Source organism: Electrona antarctica (assembly GCF_951216825.1).
Source record: "Electrona antarctica genome assembly, chromosome: 14".
Lineage (NCBI taxonomy): Eukaryota > Metazoa > Chordata > Actinopteri > Myctophiformes > Myctophidae > Electrona > Electrona antarctica.
The window spans coordinates 28,853,031-28,871,252 of NC_136795.1; the positions used below are offsets into that span (position 1 = coordinate 28,853,031).

The 18,222-nt window shown below is 41.0% G+C and overlaps 1 protein-coding gene across 1 annotated transcript; it reads left to right on the forward strand.

Annotated features, from left to right (window-relative positions):
- Positions 1-4,262: 4,262 nt before the first annotated feature.
- Positions 4,263-17,577, forward strand: LOC306936022 (metalloproteinase inhibitor 2-like). The gene is made up of 5 exons (XM_079519436.1): positions 4,263-4,627; positions 14,144-14,244; positions 14,339-14,447; positions 14,711-14,835; positions 16,389-17,577. The coding sequence occupies exons 1-5, from the start codon at positions 4,498-4,500 to the stop codon at positions 16,584-16,586; spliced, it is 663 nt and encodes a 220-aa protein (XP_079375562.1). The 5' UTR covers positions 4,263-4,497; the 3' UTR covers positions 16,587-17,577.
- Positions 17,578-18,222: the final 645 nt, after the last annotated feature.

The window sequence follows — 18,222 nt, forward strand, 5'->3', positions numbered from 1 at the left end:
ATCTCGGTACTCTCTTCGTTTCTGTGCCCAATTCTCTCCAGTGTCATCTTTGTTATAGTGCCCAATTCTCTATCCAGTGCCCATTTCATTTTAGTCATTTTGTCTATGAACTACTGTATGTAGGCTGGCCGATAGATATTTCCATGGCTGTCCAAACGAAAACAAGTGGCCCCAGGGAAAGTTCATCTATTTGGTAATACTATACTGTAACGTAATTGGGGATGACTTTGCATTGAGTAATACCAAACCGTATCATATTTATTACATGACGATTGATGACACCGACAAACATGCGTTGTTCATTTCAAAATTCCCCCAAAGTTTTAAATGTGTGTTGTGGGTTTCATAGATAGGGCAGCTATTCCCAACTTCTGGGCCGCCAGGATATTGCAAGTGGGCCCTCAAATAATTAGCAAAACAATGGTTTTATTGGTGTAATACAGCATTATTATGAAATATGAATAAAGTATACTACATTAGTTCCATTGATTCAAGGTGGAACACAATTGATTGATTGGTCATTACGCGACCCACCTGACCACTTACATGGCAGTCTATCAGATGCCCTCGCCCTGTTAAGTGGTCAAATGGGTGGGCCGGGAACGGGAACACTTGAGATTTTCAAGTGGGCCCTGATCCAGAAAAGGTTGGGAACCACTAGTCTGCTATTTACATTGTAGTACAGCATGCCAACTGTTTCTCCTCCTTGGAAGACATTCCTCAGAAATCCTCCTCATACCCGTGGGCTTTCTCCTTTGCGAGAAAGCCCACGCCCAAGGTTACGGCATCCCCTAATATTGCAGTGGTACCGCCTGCAAAGGGCAAACGGAAATGAGTGTGCACTGATTTACTGGAGGCACACTCATTTGGGATTTCGTAGAAGGGAAAGTTCCAAATCGGGTGTAAACACAGTGAATATACTGAATACCCTGGTTATTTGGTCATAATTACGACAGCTCCAGTGGAATAGTCTGGACTCTCCACTGCACTGCACTCCGGACATGCACCAGACTGGTGGTGATTCACGCTCACATCGTGACAGCACACTGCGGGCACTGTCGACCCCAAACCTCTGATGCCATTGCTGTGTGTTTTTCCGACAGATGTTTTCCCTCTCCTCGCCGTCCCTCAAGTGGAATCACACAATACAGAGCCATTGTCTCATTATCACAAATGAAAATATGAATAGCTTTTGCTGGTGAATGGAGGATTACGGGAATTGTACTAAACTGTATGTGGGCTGCGGCTGGCTCACATCGAGGGAAGAGAAAACAAGGGTGGTGTGGAGGAGTGGGAAAGGGCTTGGGAGTATCGCATGAAAGGTGGAGGGCAGGGTGGTGGTCAGGTCACTGTGGAGACTCACTACCCCTGTACAGTGTGCAGGCAATATAGGGGGGCTGAGGTCAGAGGATGTGGGTCACTGCCACAGCGCCCACCAGTTCCCACAATGAGACCCTCTTTTTCAGTTTTGCTGGGCTCTTCCTTTTGAGAATATTCCTGGCCCTTGCAAGTCTGTAATTTAGGCTCTGGAGGTTCAGCCATTTCTAAGCCCCTCTGGGTGTTTGTAGTACGTAATGTACACATAGGAGGCTGCTTGCATTGCACTTCTTTGACAAACCCACTCTCTACGGACAAATGAAAACCTCATGTTGATACCATAAAGCAGATCTAAACTGGTGAATAAAGTCCTGTTCAACCCTGAGTCGTAGTATGCGGAAAAACAATCTAACAAAAGAATAATAATATATTGATTACACATTTTTGGGATTGTTCGACAAATTTCGATCACTGTCTATATTGACTGCTAGTCAAATGCAGTGAGTTGGGGGAGAATATTCCTACTACAACCATGATACTTAATTTGACTGTGTATTCTGCTCATAAGCAAAGGAAAATAAATTCTTAAAGGAAACAAATTCTTAGAAGTCATTCCTGTAATGGGAGGCACGTGCAAATCCCCTACTTATCTTCTACGAAGGCTCTGAGGTCCAGGTGGGAGGTGGAGGACTCGGCGCACCGCCCAGGAGCCAGAGGACATGCCTGCAAGACCACATCAGTAGGTATCTCAGTGCAAAGGAAGCCAGCTGTTTTGACAGGGGGCGGCAGGCTTTGCTCAGGAATAGATGTCTGCAGTTGTCCTGATGGCTTTGGCATACATGCGGTGATGCGGAACAGAGACCAAAGCATATTTCAATCCCCACTTGATCTGGGATGTGTCACTTCCTTTCATGCGTCTCAACCCCACCAACACCCACCCCATATACATGCCGTGTCCGTGGCGTGCTGTCGCCCGTAGCATGTCCACCGTCTTTGGTAACTTCCGCTCTGCATGTGAGTCATGCGGCTTCACCAAACATAGGGAGTTTCCTAATCACTTTTACTTGAAAGGGGAAGTTGATTACTCAAGGAGTCTCCATTGAGACGCCGCTGGTCATCATCATTATATGCGGAAAAAAACTAAACAAATCTCCAATAAATTCAAGGCTTCATGGGGTGTGTAACTGATAGAATATAGAAAGAAAGTAATTTTTGGTAAATATGTGGTCAGGCATAAATGAGCAATCCATTGCCACAACACAAGTGACCAATCTAGGAAGGCAAAGAGGGGACATTAGGAGTGGGTGTCCAATTCATGTCCCTCTTAACATCTCCCTGGCTCTTTTTGATAAAGTCAAGTAACAGGGACCCGTGGAAAAGCAACCAAGCAAAAAATCCTAAACTATGGAAAAGAGTGGAAATATTTACTGGAGAGCCCAACAGACCGGCAGCAAGGGGCCAAATATGATGTCAGGGAGCAAGGAAGGAGCCCACAGCAGATACAGTCCCTCTCTCTAGTATCCTCTTTCATTATTCAACATCATCATCATCATCAACCCTGATAGTTACACACCATGCCCTCACTGTGATCTCTGCTCTGGAGCCAGAGTCAACACTGCAGGCCACAAAACCCAAACTGCGAGATCCTCATTTTCCTGAGGTGGTGTTGTTGCAGTATTGAACTTTCCAACAAAGAAGCCATCCATCCACTTTTGTGCATGTGCAAGGGATGAGAAATGACCCAGGAATTTTGACTATAGTGTAGCATAATGTTTCTTTCATTAGAGCACAAGCAGCACAGAAGGGAGGAAGGTTTGGGTAGCTTACGTTAGGGGAATCGCCACCAGATTGAATCTATTAACTTTAAGGGGATGATGTCACTTCTCTCCGCGTCCCCCCCCACCCCAACCCACCACACACACACACACACACACACACACACACACACACACACACACATCCACACACGCATCCACAAACGCACGCAAGCACGCACGCACGCACGCACGCACGCACGCACGCACGCACGCACACACGCTCTCTCTCTCTCTCTCTCTCTCTCTCTCTCACACACACACACACACACACACACACACACACACACACTCCTTTTTTAGCCTTTTCATGTGTTGCAGTGTTTTTAACAGCTAATGAAATTTTGCTTGCCTAGCATATAGAAGTCTGAACACATCACAGGGAACTGAAGTGCTTCTTTGTAGGCCTATATATGAAATCACATTTTTAAATTATAACCAATCATAGTAATAGCATACACATATTAACACTTGGACTCCTCCACAGTCCACAACATGGCCTGTAACAGTCTAATGTAAGGAACAGTTAACAAGAATTAGGGTTGTTGGTTTTCTCCCACATGTGATGGATGAAAACATCCTAACTGAAAACCCAAACAAAAAAAGATGACAGAATTGTTTGATTTGGCTACATATAGGATACTGTATCAAGAGTAAAGCAAATTTTAAAACTAAAATTACATGTAAAGGTTAATTGGCTACAACAGGCTGTGTGAGGCTACTTACAATACAGCCTGTTCATTTTCTGATTAATTGAAAATTGAGGACCCTGATGTAAACAACTCTTAGTGCTTTTCCTGGTTTTATCCTCTTAGCAGATTTTGTATTGACCTGTACTTTCGTTGAACTGTACCTACCCATTGTACAAACTGTTAATTAAATGTCAAATCAATCAATCAAAGGTCTGTGCTTACCATACGCCATACGTTATTTTCCATAATAATTATGAAGTAATACACAGTAGTAGCCTATACACGCTGATGATTAAATCATCATCATTTGATATTCACCTATACGACTACGAGATGCTCATCTCACGACTCACTGGCTGAATCCACAACAGGGGAGGAGCTCAGGCTGCCTGCAATAAAACGCGACCGCTACCGACAGCAGAGACAAAAACACATTGGAACTGAAGGAGACGTCTGTCTGTGTGTCTGCAGTCTGTTATAGAATGAACACATTCCTGAAGCAGGAGCAGTGAAGCAAGTGGACCCTCTTTGATGAGAGTAGTTTGAAACTGCGGACGGATTTGTTCTGATTTCTTATAGATTATAGACTGCACATTTTTTATTTTATTTTTTTATTTTATTTTTTTTGGGGTATTTTTTAGTTGTTCATATTTTATAAATACAAATTTCCAAACATGACTTGGACGGTTAGCAGTTGTTTTGTCACCCTGGTCGTCCTGTTCCTGTGGCGGGTGGAAGAGATTGCAGAAGCTTGCAGCTGTTCCCCTGCGCATCCTCAACAGGCGTTTTGCAACGCAGATGTCGGTAAGTCGCTGCCTAGCTGATGCCTAAACGCATTGATTCAACAGCCTCTGACTCCAGGGACATGAGACATGACTATTATAGGATAGTGTTGACATACTCACACTACGGCTATTTAAATATAGGCCCATCCATTTGTCCTTGCTGCCCATAATTTGAAGATTGTCCTGAGTCTGACCTAGATACATTTATTAACCAATAAATTAATTTGGATTGAATTAAATAGGCTACATTTAAATTAACTGAGTATAGAATAAAGTAAAAACCACAGGTTATAGCAATGTATCTTTCTTGTATCCTATTTATCGTCCTATTTAAAGGTGCTGTTGTATACGTTTGTCTTTTCTTTAGGTTGTCCTTTAAGAGGTTCAAGATCTTATAGAGGTTATAGTCTATTCTAGAGTGTTTGTTTCCGGGCCTTCCCATCTCCCCGGCTCTTTAATAAAACGAAAGTGGCTCAACAATTACAATTTCAATTCAATCAGGAGAGACTGAGTAGGCTACTCATGTATAAGCTTCAAATTGTAGTGATCCAGTCCCGATGTTGTCTGCAGCTGCTCACTTCACTTCTTTGTATAGGCCTACCACTTCCAATTCACTTGTTTACCCTGCATCCATGATCTCTCCTGGCTGGATGAAAGGGATCCCAACCTGAACTGAACATTTACTTTCTCTGCACAGTTTCATCCCAGGTCCATTCACAGTTCAATCTCTTTATCTCTTTACTTTTTGGATCTTTCTAGGGACCTACTGTAGGCCTATGTGTTCACGGACAGGACAGGACCATTTTGAAAGAGAATGGTTTCTAGTCTTTCATTTGCTCTGCCTGTTAGAGGTCTATAAAGGTCTAAACTCCTACCATAAAGAACAGTGGTTCTCAACCTATGGGTTGGTTATTTATTTATTTATTTGTTTGTTTGTTTATTTATTTATTTATTTATTTATTTATATATTTGTTTGTTTAGTTGGGGGGGGGGGGGGGGGGGTATGCTATTGTTTTATTGACCCATATGTGATTTAGAAAATATTAATAAAGAAACTTTGAACAAAAAAGTAAATCAACGAACATATTATAAGAACTGGCCAAACATTGGCCAACGCCTTGCAAGTGTTGCGAACTTGTAGATATGCTATTTTCACAGTAGCTGTGAAACCGACCCCCCACCCTGACAAGCACCTGACCCAAGTGCTTGTCAGGGTGGGGGGTCACCACTCACCAGTTCAAATATGATTATTTTGGAGGGTCCCCAGTTCAAATATGACATTGATTCTTTTTGGGGGTCGTGGCCTGAAAAGGTTGAGAACCACTGATCAAGAGGAGCATGCTCCTTTGCAATTCCACCAGTTGTGTGAAGTCCACAAGATCGTAACATATTTCAGCAGCTCACCAATTTCACCATAATTTGCCATGCTGGAGTGACCGAGTGTGAGTGACCGAGTGTGAGTGACCGAGTGTGAGTGAGCGAGTGGCCGAGATTTTGGGTATTGGAATTTGGCTTATGTTTCCCCCCATTTATATGACTGTTGACAAACCATTGCCTGTTGGTGCCGTGCAACATTGGCCTCATGTTACAGTTAACAGTGAGCGGCCTGTCTAACTATTTAAATTGAGGTTTGCTGAGGATCTTTTTTCTTGGTTGTGAGCTGGCTGAGCGTGTGGTATGTTACAGTAGCTGACTTATTTAAAGGTTTCCCTTTACCATTGGATTCCATGGCTGTGAAGGCTGGAAAAATCACAAAATGCAGTAAGTTATGCTATAAAAGGAGAGGGAATTTCTGCATTTCTTTTCTCATTAGAGATCAGGAAATTGATCATCTCTCAAACTTCTCTTTAGTCAACTTTGAGAGAATATTATGTCAAGTTTAATTTGGTGGACTGTGGATGGAACCACATAACACAACACAGTGATTAGCACTGTGTTTTATTGAATTTGTGTCGGGTCGCTCAGTCGGTAGAGCCCTTCGTTTTTTGACCGAAAGGTCATGGGTTCAATCCCGGGCACCGCCAACTCAGCGTATGAGTAGCATGGCTTGATGTTGTGCGGTAACTATAGGAGCTGATGGTAGGTGTTGTGCTCCACGTCAGCATGCATCTCAGACTCCCACACCTTGACTGATACCGACAATAAGTCTCTTTGACTCACTGAATTTATATTGAATAACTTTCATTGACTGCATTGTTTCCAAATATTACTTGTAGAAGAACCCCATGCTCTCTTGTAGAAAAAGACTGGGCTCAAATCTTCATTGATTCAAAGGGCAAATGATCAAAGTCACTGCATCGACTTGCAAAATTGTTATGGCTTGTTACTAACTGTGAGTATTAAGAAAAGATGTCCACCAGTTATTTTAGTTAAGTTTTGTGAAACTGAAAACTGGCCAACAACTATGTATAAAAACCTCACATCTTCTAAATCAAATTAATCACATAATCATATTGAAAAAGACCCATAACACAATGTCCCTTGATCCATGGTTCAATAAATAGTTTCTAAACTAAGATTATGTTACTCGCAGTATAAAGTTATAAACATATATAAACTATATCCCTTGACCAGATTTGTTTTTTGTTCAACATTGCAACAACACAACACACATATCTAGCATTCCACCGGGAAAAAAAATACTTTGTTACTCCACTGCGCCCTCTGCCGATATTGCGAGAACCCTCATAGAGAAGAATGTCTTTCTGGCCAAAAAGTACATTTTATACTTGATGGGGGGCTCAGAGTGCTTCCACTAAGGAAAGTAGGCTTTTTAATGACACGACCCGCCTTTGTATTGGTGAGTAGGTGAAACGTTCTTTTTATTTTCGTAACAGAGGAGAGGTTGGTCCGCGTTTCATGCGAGCCAGGAAATAGAATGGTCGCATAGCCTCAATGCAACGGCAGTAAAGCGCAGGAGGCTATGGACCAGAGCTAGGCCCATACAAGCATCCACCACACTGCCAAGGTGGGTGGAATTTGCTTTCAGCAAAGCATGGCATTTAGCTCCGTTCTGGCACCAAAGATGGAACCAACATTATCATGATGTTGGACACACAGGACACTGTTTTATAACTTTAAACTCACAATAAGTAAAGTTACAGAGCTTTGCAGAATAACACGTAAACAAGAAAGCTGTAGAAGGTCATAAATAATTTGCAATGGGATCAAACAGTCAAAATGGAAAATGCTGGATAGATTTACACTCGTCCACCACTAGTAGAATATCAGCCTTTCTTGCACAACCCTTTCTAGCACAAGGTTTCTCAAACTTTAGCTGACGCATTATTATTTTTTTCTCATTCAAATTTTATTGATTTTAGATAAAGTAGAACATATAATCATTTTCAACGGATTTTGCTCTAAGAAGGCCACCCTTTGGCCCTGGGCCTTTGCTCGACCTAGCTTGTGAAACTATCAAATTGGATTTGGTTTGGTTGGAACTAGGGCTGGGACTCGATTAAATACATTAATATAATTAATTCAAGGCATTGTAATTAATGAATAAAAATGAATCGCATTTTAATCGCATATCATATTTGACCACCCGAGAAGCTTTTTTTCTGCTTCAATTAAATTTGATTTTTCTATATTGCTATATTTTGCTATTTTGCTATTTTTTTAAATATAGATTTCCCATCCACTGGGCCAAGCAAAGTGGTCTGATCGACTTCTTCTCCCATTGCGTGATTGTTACGCCTGAAATTCATCCTAGTGAGAAAACTAAGCGCGATTAAAATGCATTTATTTTGTTTAAGCGTGTTATTGTTTCTGCATTTAATTAATAGAAATTAATCAGTTAAAGTCCCAGCCCTAGTTGGAACATATTGTTCATCAACCAAGGCACTGATCGTGGTCAAAATCTCACATAGAATGCTCTGGACTGGACACAAATCTTTGCGTGATAATGACAAGATAGAAACATCTGGATAAGAAACGTATTACAAGAACATGCAGCTTTCATTAAAAAACAAACAAAAGAACTGAGGTTCACAAACACTGCCTTGGGGAAACCTCTTCAGCTTAATATCAGACAGCTTACTTATAATACAAAATGTCTGGTCCCTAATTGACAGGCAGGAAACAAGCCACTTGACTGCAATCAATTAATCCTCAAGGACTTTAGCTTACTAAGTAGTAGCACGTGATTGTGTCAGAAGATATTACACAAGATATTATACATATACGTATAAGTGATACCACAGATTTAGAAAAGTCTACTCAAGTTATAGTTGTAAGTATAACTACTTAGGCTTAAGGCAACAGCATGAACTGTACCATATCAGGCTTTCAAATTGTTGCAATGAGCGTCCAGGTGAAATGCCACATCCAGTTGTAGGTTCCAGTCCTATATTGTTCACGAGTTCACGAGCATGTCCATAATGCTCATAAGACAAAACAACCTTCTCATCAAGACAGAGCACGTTATCATGAAAAAGGATGGACAGAAGCTAAATGTTTTTCCTCATAAATTTAAATCACTTCCATGCACAGTAAACTCCTGGAGGTTAATTTAACAGAGTAAAATTGGCATGCAGTATTGTTGGCAGTGTATGTGTTTGGCTTGAGGCAGCGTAATGCTGCTGGTCACATATTTATTGGGAATTATATTTGACCGTTGCTTTGTAATGCTTTGTTGGAGTGATTTGTAGGTATATGTACCTGTGCAGCTCTGGGAAGAAAAGAGTGCAAATCATCTCAGGACTTGAAAGGTGGCTGATGCTAGCCTGATTTCCGCTGGAGGAACAGCCTTGCAAGCTGTGTAAACAGAGGAGACATTTAAACCAGTGCACAGTTCTTTTTGCGGTCCAAATTGTATGTAGGCCAGCTCTCAGTACAGCTTCTCAGTGCAGCTCAACACTGATAACCATCTGTTGCATCCACAACCATAGCATTTTTTTTTAACTGTTTGCATTAATTGTTGCTAATTCATCAAAGAAAGCATGTGGGGTGAAGAGTTTAAAAGAAAAGGATTGAATATGGTCCATTTAGCATATGTCACATAGTCACTGCTGGAATTCCCATGGGCACCTTCATAGGTTGTTTTAAAAGAATGGCTGTCAAAAATCAGGCAAATCTGACTGATTCAAATCTCCAAGCACCAGGTTATCATATTTGATATGTGTAGCAGGCAGATCATTTGTTTTTATTTAAATCAATAGCTTTCCAAAAATTGCCTGGGTTAGAATAGAAGCTAGTGATAAGATCTAGAAAGTATTTTGACTTGGCCGTCTGGCAGAGACCAAGCACTATACCTTTGTTTAAATAAGGCTGATAACTCCTGGCAGAACCAAGGTGTTGATCTGTCGTTGACCTTTTTTTCTATTGAAAGGTGCAGTTATTTGGTGTGTTAAAATAACTGTCCCCGATCCTGATGAAAACGCCTATGGTGGGGCACACGTGCCGCGTTTAACATGCACGTGCATGAATGATTAGAAATGAATTCATTTCAGGGTCACGGTTTGGGTGTTTGAAAGATATGGTCATTCATTGACTGTAACGCAACTATTCTTTTTCGTAACTAGTATAGTGACTGATTATTTCCAATTAAATAATACTATTACTGAAATTTAACAGCAAACATATGGGATATAGCCTACTGTATGAAGATTGGTACCAAAAAAAAGAAAAAAGGTAAAAAGAATTGTGACATTTGTCACATTTGCGGTTCTGAAGTGGAATACACACAATTATGGGTCGTTTAGACGATGATTTCATGATTTGTGGCATTTGTATTTATTTATTGCATGACAGGGGAACAGCATTGGTCACCCAATAAACAACAACAATCCCGGGCTGATGATATTTATAGAGGGGCTGCAAATACAGTAGATACCATATTGAATTGCACAATTGCTCAATTTTGTTCTCAGACTGATTTTGTGTGGCTTTGCGGGAGCAGATGGGTCAGTCTTCGGGACTTTAAAGGCCCTTTAATTACATGACAAGTGTTGCTGCCGAACGGAAACCATGGAACCATGCATGTATTTCAGGAAATAGAAAAGATATCCTGCATTCAAATGGATCTGCAGTAATCATTTTCATCACAACACTCTTGTTAATGCGTTTCTTTGGTTAAGGCATATCTTTGGTCCTAACAGTACGACACACCTAACCCTAACAGCACATGGAAGTCACGGGTGAGTCTTAAACGGCCACGTATGTGTCTTAACCGGCCACGTATGTGTCTTAAACGGCCACGTATGTGTCTTAAACGGCCACGTATGTGTCTTAACCGGCCACGTATGTCTGAGCCACGGGTGAGTCTTACCCGGCCACGTATGTGTCTTAACCGGCCACGTATGTGTCTTAAATGGCCACGTATGTGTCTTAACCGGCCACGTATGTGTCTTAAACGGCCACGTATGTGTCTTAACCGGCCACGTATGTCTGAGCCACGGGTGAGTCTTACCCGGCCACGTATGTGTCTTAACCGGCCACGTATGTCTTTTATTTTTATTTTTTATGTTTTTTCTTTGTGGCTTTCGCCTTTATTTTATATTTTTTATGGAGGGACAGACAGTAGGCTGACAGGAAATGGGGAGAGAGATGGGGGAGTGACATGCAGTAAAGGCCGTCGGGATCGGGAGTCGAACCCGCGGCACACTGCCAGACTGGATCACCAGCCTAGGTGCCTGGACCGCTGAGCCACGGCCCAGGGCCACATATGTCTTAACCGGCCACGTATGTGTCTTAACCGGCCACGTATGTCTGAGCCATGGGTGAGACTTAACCGGCCACGTATGTCGGACTATTGGTACGTCGGACTAACGGATGCCCCCCAGCTAACGACTTTTGGATAAAGTATAAAATAGCCTGACAGCAACGATTTGCAATTTGTTTTATATTGTTTGTGAAACTGAAGAAATAGCCAGTAGGCTACACTCCGGCTCCATAGCTCCAAAGTCTTTGTCATTGTCTTTGGGGAAACTTTGCCACAGTAAAGATTGTCATTTCCGGCAAGAACTGTGTCTTGGCTCCTAATGGTCAAGTCAGTTGATCAAGTAACTGACACACAACCACACATACGGTGATGATTGACCTGACTCCTTAATGTCACCTCTATCTTGCTCGTTGAACAAGCACAGCACATTGTTTCCGTGGCATCATGGGGTGGGAAATTTCTGGATGAGTCATTTAGTGGTCTCTATAGGTTACCAAAAGAGCACGGGAATAGGAAAAACAGCTGGGAGTCCAAGTGCTTTACTTTTGAACACATGTTACTTTTCCAGAGTTCCACTGCTGAAAGAAAGTCCTTATGTCACTGATTTTCTCCACTGCAAATCCAATGAGTCAATTACAAGGTGGCCTTTATCTCTCTAATAACTTGTTATGGTATTTTGTCCAAGTACACTACAGGACTGAGTACACCCCTTTGTGTGTACAGTGTCTTGATTGTTGTGAAGGAACACTTAAAGGAGAATTTCAGACTAGAAGGCTTTCTTATCTTTATTTGTAGTTGTTACGTCCCCACCAAAGAGGTCCAGGTGTTTTTTTTGTGCAAAAGCGCATTATTGGCTATTTCCCCTACCATAAGCCCTCAATGAATTGAATTGAATGGGGCGTTGGGGTTTAGTGCTAATTCGCTTATTTCCGTCACTCAAAAATCAATTGTTTTTGTATATATCCTCTCTTCATAATGTAAATAGTATCCCAAGCGGTACACTTTACTACTTATTTTGATGGAAATAACCGAATTAGCACTAAAACCCAACACCCATTGAGGGCTTATGGTAGGGGAAATAGCCAATAATACGCTTTTGCACAAAATAACACCTGGACCTCTTTGGTGGGGACGTGACAACTACAAATAAAGGTAAGAGAGCCTTCTAGTCCGAAATTCTCCTTTAATGAAATTTGTGACCCAAAACGCATCTTTAGTATTGTGGGTGTGTATGGCTATGGAAAGTGGGTTCATTCCACACCTGCATGCGTGATCATGTTATTCCTTGCCTGTGTTTGTAGCCTGTATAGGCTACAAACACCCTACATGATCACTCCATTGTTTTTTTATAATATTTATTTTATTTGGAGAAAGCAGTACAGTATAGACAGCATTTCTATTTATACATAGGACAAGTGCAATTCCCAGGATTTATTTTTTCACCCCTCTTCCCTCCCTCCCCCTCATCCCCCCTCCAAGTGGCTCCATCTCCAATGTCTCTGTATAATCCTCGCTTTCTTCAGATGGACTACATATCAAGTCACCACTTAATAACAGGGGCAACAGGGCAATATCGCTTCAGAGTGTACATTTCAGGAGAAAAAGAAGAAAGAGTGGGCAGAAAAAGACAAAAAACAAAAACAAAACAACAACCAAGAAACGAAAGTATTTACATTATGATCACTCCATTGTTTATACACACACTTCTCTTTCTTTCTTCTTCCCTGTTTTTTCCCTCCTGCCAACCATCGACTCTTTATAGCCTTAAAAGGAAATGTTCCCCAAGTATCTATTGTAATCAAATTAGAGCACATATGGTTCACAGCCTCGTACTTCGGTCAAATAAAAACCCTGAAAGGATCTTTTTTAGTAAGGCTAGGGCTGGTCTGAGGATGTCAGCAGCTGCCACCTAACTGCAAGCATGCAGACATCTGGTAAACGTTAGTCCTGTCGCTTGTCTCCATCCTTTGCTTAAAGCTGAGTGTGATGTGGTTGAACGTATTTCATGCATAGGAAGATAGTAATAACACTCAGGCCGTAACAATTCAATTACACAACAGATTAAGGTCCTGCTTATCCTGTGATCAGAATTAAGGAATTCAAATGTGCATGTTGCCAAATTTAAAAGCTCTGCCTTAGTCATTATTATGTGTATGTTTGAAATCATACAATACACAGAGTGCTACTGTAAATAGAACAGGTAAATGGGTGATTTGATTTACATGGGTTATGTTTTATATTGGATCAAGAGTATTTATCCCCGCTGTTGCTCAAAAGCTCACTCGCTTGGCTACGATTAGGTTTTTCCATTTAGATTTGTTTTCATTTCGGAACCTCGTGGTATCTTCAATCTGAAGCTGAGAGTGCACAAGAGTGAAGAAGGGCAGGCAGAGAAGAGAGAGAGTGAGAGTGAGAGAGAGAGAGAGAGAGAGAGAGAGAGAGAGAGAGAGAGAGAGAGAGAGAGAGAGGTCTATAGTCAGCACCTCTGCGCAGACAGAAAGGCAGGTCGGTCGTCGACTCGGCAGGGGCTGGGGGCAGTTTAGTTCAGCTTTTCAAAGATTGCTGACTGGCTTCCGCCTGTGTCGGTTCAGGAGCCTGGGAGCAAAGCGGCACACATTCCACTCTCTGACTGCAGCTGATGAAACACTCATGGCTCCCAGTCTTCCCAGCAGATGGTAACAGAAAACTCTTCATATCCAAGCCAACAGCAGTGTATAAATTGACCATTTTTACGAGCTCTGGGTTAAATGAACATTCCAGATTAATACTGTGTGGCACGCCAAATCTTTGCAGAGCAGTGATCAGATACAGACAGACAAGAGAGTCTAAAATGTGTTGCTGAAATAAAAAATGAACATTTGTTCTTTACAGTGATCAGGGCAAGGGTGGTCGGAAGGCAAGAGGTTGATGCCGGAAACGACGTCTATGGCCATCCAGTCAAACGCATCAAGTATGACATCAAGCAGATCAAGGTAAACTTATACATCTCATGGCTGGGTGAGGTGCAACACCATGAAGAACTATTTGTTTGATGATGGATTATATTCTCTTTGTGTAAACTGATAGATGTTCAAGGGTCCTCAGCAGGATGTGAATGCTATCTACACCGCACCCTCCTCTGCAGTGTGTGGTGTGAGTCTGGAGACCAATGGCAAGAAGGAATATCTTTTCACAGGTAAGCTGAGAGTAGACCACATTACATTACATGTATACTCATCACTATTGAGCCTCGATAATCAAATGTTCATACGATGCGAGGGGTTTTTCTTTGTCCTTTCTTTGTCCTTACCAATAAGAATTCCCAAACATTGCAAGTTGTATTTCATTGCTTCTGCTATACTATGTCCATGCTGAAATGTTGGTGTGTCAACTACAGTCAATGTAATATTGTTATTTTGCATATTTCTATGCTGACCCATTATACTCAAACTACTACAGGCAAACTGGAGACAGATGGGACCATGCACATCACACTATGTGATTTCATTGAATCCTGGGAAGTCATGAGCGCTACCCAGAAGAAGAGTCTGATACAGCGATACGAGCAGGGCTGTGGCTGCAAGGTAAGAGAACGGATGTAAGGGGGTCAGAACGTAGCCATAGAACAACACAGTAATATTACACAGTAGTGACTTGACGAAAGAAATACAATAATACATGTACGTAGTTGAATCAATCGACTACTAGATTAGTTGAATTAACGAATAACGACTTAAAGCCCTACATACTGATATTTTTGCTATTATAACATGCCCAAACATTCTGAACACCAGGTTGAAAGTGGTTAATCAAGTGGTTAATGTAGAAAATTGTGTTTGCTGCATACAATCATGCAGAGAGCAGCCTTTTCAGGTTGGCAAGGTTGAGAACGGAACATTCCATTTCGAAATCAATTCCATGTTGAACAGGCCATTGTGAAATCAACATTAGTTGATTTCACAATGGCTACTGACTATTGGGCTTTAGACTTTAAAAAAGTTGTAAAATAACTTATTTATCAAGAAATCATTCATTCAGCATGGGGAAAAAAGCATAAAAAATGTCTTGGTCTATCAGTAATCCGACCGATTATTTAACTATGAGGGGACAGCCCTTGTAGAGACAATACATAATTTATTAATTTTTCAGTTCAATTTTATTATAGTGCCGAATCACAAGTTTACATATAGAGCAATGACCTGATGTTGTCTCTTGCTCAACCTGAGCAAGCTTTTTTTTTTACGACGGTGCCAAAGAAAAACTCCCCTTTAACGGGAAAAATCTGAAACAGGCTCTACGGTGGGCGGCCAAAGAAAGAGAGGGAGAGAGAAGAGACAGAGAGAAGCTGTTGCCACACGGTCGAAAGAGCTGCACACGTTCTCGGCTGCGCGCAGCTTAAAGCTTGAGTTTTTAGACAGCTGGTGGATGGAAATTAAGCTCCACCTCCGCGGAATTCTTGCGCGACGGCCAGATTCCCGGAAACGCTCTCCTCCGCTCAAGTCTTCCGCGGAGGTGGAGCTTCTTTTCCATCCACCAGCTGTCTAAAAACTCAGAATTTAAGCTGCGCGCAGCTTAAGAAGTGCGCAGCTTAAGACCGTTTTGCGCTAAGGTGTGGAGACGGTGAGACAGGGGGAGATACAAGCTGTGAGCTTGTACATCTGCTGTTTTCACTCTTTTTGTAGTATACAATTAATTGATGTATACAAATATATATATATTCAAAAGAAAAACACACTTCTTGATTAATCGATAAATAGACAAAGTAAAGACAAAAATCGATTGTTGCAGGCAGCCCATGTCACAGTCACAGACTTTGTGATTGATTATAGTTTCTAGGTTTTGTATTTCTTTGAATTTTGTTCCCTGCAGTATTCTTGGTTCTACAGTATGTCTCTGTTTACTCCAGCAGTATTTGATTTGTAATCACCTTCATGTGTATATCAGTATTATTCCCAAGTGAGTCCTTGTTGAGATCCTGTCACATGATTTAGTTTCTCGTGTTCACCTGTGTCCTGACTGCTGTATCCTGTAAAACAGCCACCACCTTGTGTCCTGCATTTGGGTTCTCACCTCACCAGCGTGTGATGTGACAGACATAGTTCACTCACTAAACTTGATTGTCTTCCACGATCCTTAGATCACCCGCTGCACCTCCATCCCATGTATGATCAACTCCCCGGAGGAGTGTCTGTGGACAGACTGGGTGATCGAGAAGAGCATCAGCGGACCCCAGGCCAAACACTTTGCTTGTATCAAGAGGAGTGATGGCTCGTGTGCTTGGTACAGGGGGTCGTCACCGCCCAAAAAGGAGTTCATGGATATCGAGGACCCTTAACTTCACCGACCATCACTGTTCTTCGATGTTACTGAGGATGTCTGTGATTTAAAATAACCTATACAGTCCCAAAAAAATTGTGTAATATCAGACCCATAAGGGTTGCACATTGATAACATTTTAACAATAAGCCTACATAAAAGCACCATTATTGTTCAATAAAATAAAATTTCAGGCAAAAAAGAGGTCTAGTTTCAATCACACTCTGCCTGTTCATAAATAGACATCGTACAGCTGGCATCTTGATGTAGATTTTTTGTGACAGCGGTGCTATCACAAGAAAAACGAGTACCACTCATTTCTGTCCTAGCTGCTTCCATTATTATTAGTAAATGTACTTTATTTCTTGAACTCACATAAAAAAAATCATCTAAATGAATTGCTAATCCGACTGCTCGGAGTGTGACGTTGATGACCACAATTCATGTGCCAGCCTGTGTACACTATTTATGCTTTTGTAATAGTTGTCTGACTGTTTTCTTAAAAAACAAATATTTTAATAGATGTAGAATGCACTTTGAACACAGTCGCTGCAGCATTCATATTTTCTATAACGATACATGTCTAAAACAAGGGGGTTGAATCCTCAAATTTGATGTCTGTTTGTTTTTTTGTATTACAGCTATGACAGTATAATTTTTGCTTTTCTTTTTGTGATGCCTTGGTTTAAGAGTATATTTTATTTAAGGAGGTTGGATGATACTTCACAATATCATAAAAAATAAAAGAAAATGAAGCATCTTCTTTGAAGAATCATGAAAATGACCATGAAATGGCTGTTTGAGGATAATTTCATGTAAAGGTCATCTCAAGTTTACAGATATGTGAAAAGATTGTTCTGTAAGCCTACCTGTTGATTATAAACTATCATAAAGTAGAATGGTCTCGTGCTGGTTTCACATGAGACTTTGTTGAGAGAAGGCAACATTTTGCATGCACGAATAACTTAAACAATACTGTACAATTGACAAATAAAACACCAGAATTCCTATTGGCTTGATTTTTTCCCCCCATTGTACACTACTACACAAGAAACAGAAATCGAAATTGATCATTGCAGTAATCTGGTGCCCTCTGCTGGCAATGGTAAGCTATAGCAGAGCTATCCCTGTGTAGCCTAATTATTATGTGATAATAAAAAGCATAACTTGTTATGACATAATAAACATGCTTATGGGTGGGCAATAATTACAGCATTCAAAAGTTAATGTTGTTTTTATGATTTGAGGTTGTCTTGGTTATTGTCAGTCACAACTTCACAGGAGTGATGTATCATCTCGTTTGAAAACGAGATTATATTTTAGTGACATAATCCATCGTTTATTATTCATTCTTTCTTTGAATGAAGGTGCTTTGATTACGAAAGTGTTTCGTTGATTCGCGTTTAGAACGTCATAGAAAAGCTGTAGACTAGACCAGAACCTTAGATATAGACTACCTCGAGTTATTCTATGACGCTATAAACGCGTTCTATTAAACTCTAGATAAATAATTCCACATAAAGAATTCAGAATAGCCCTGATACGAAATAATTACATAAAGAATTCAGAATTAGCCCTGATACATAACATAACTGTCATATTATATGAATGAGGACCGCCTTATTATTGTTGATCCAAGGTTAAAATTAGATACT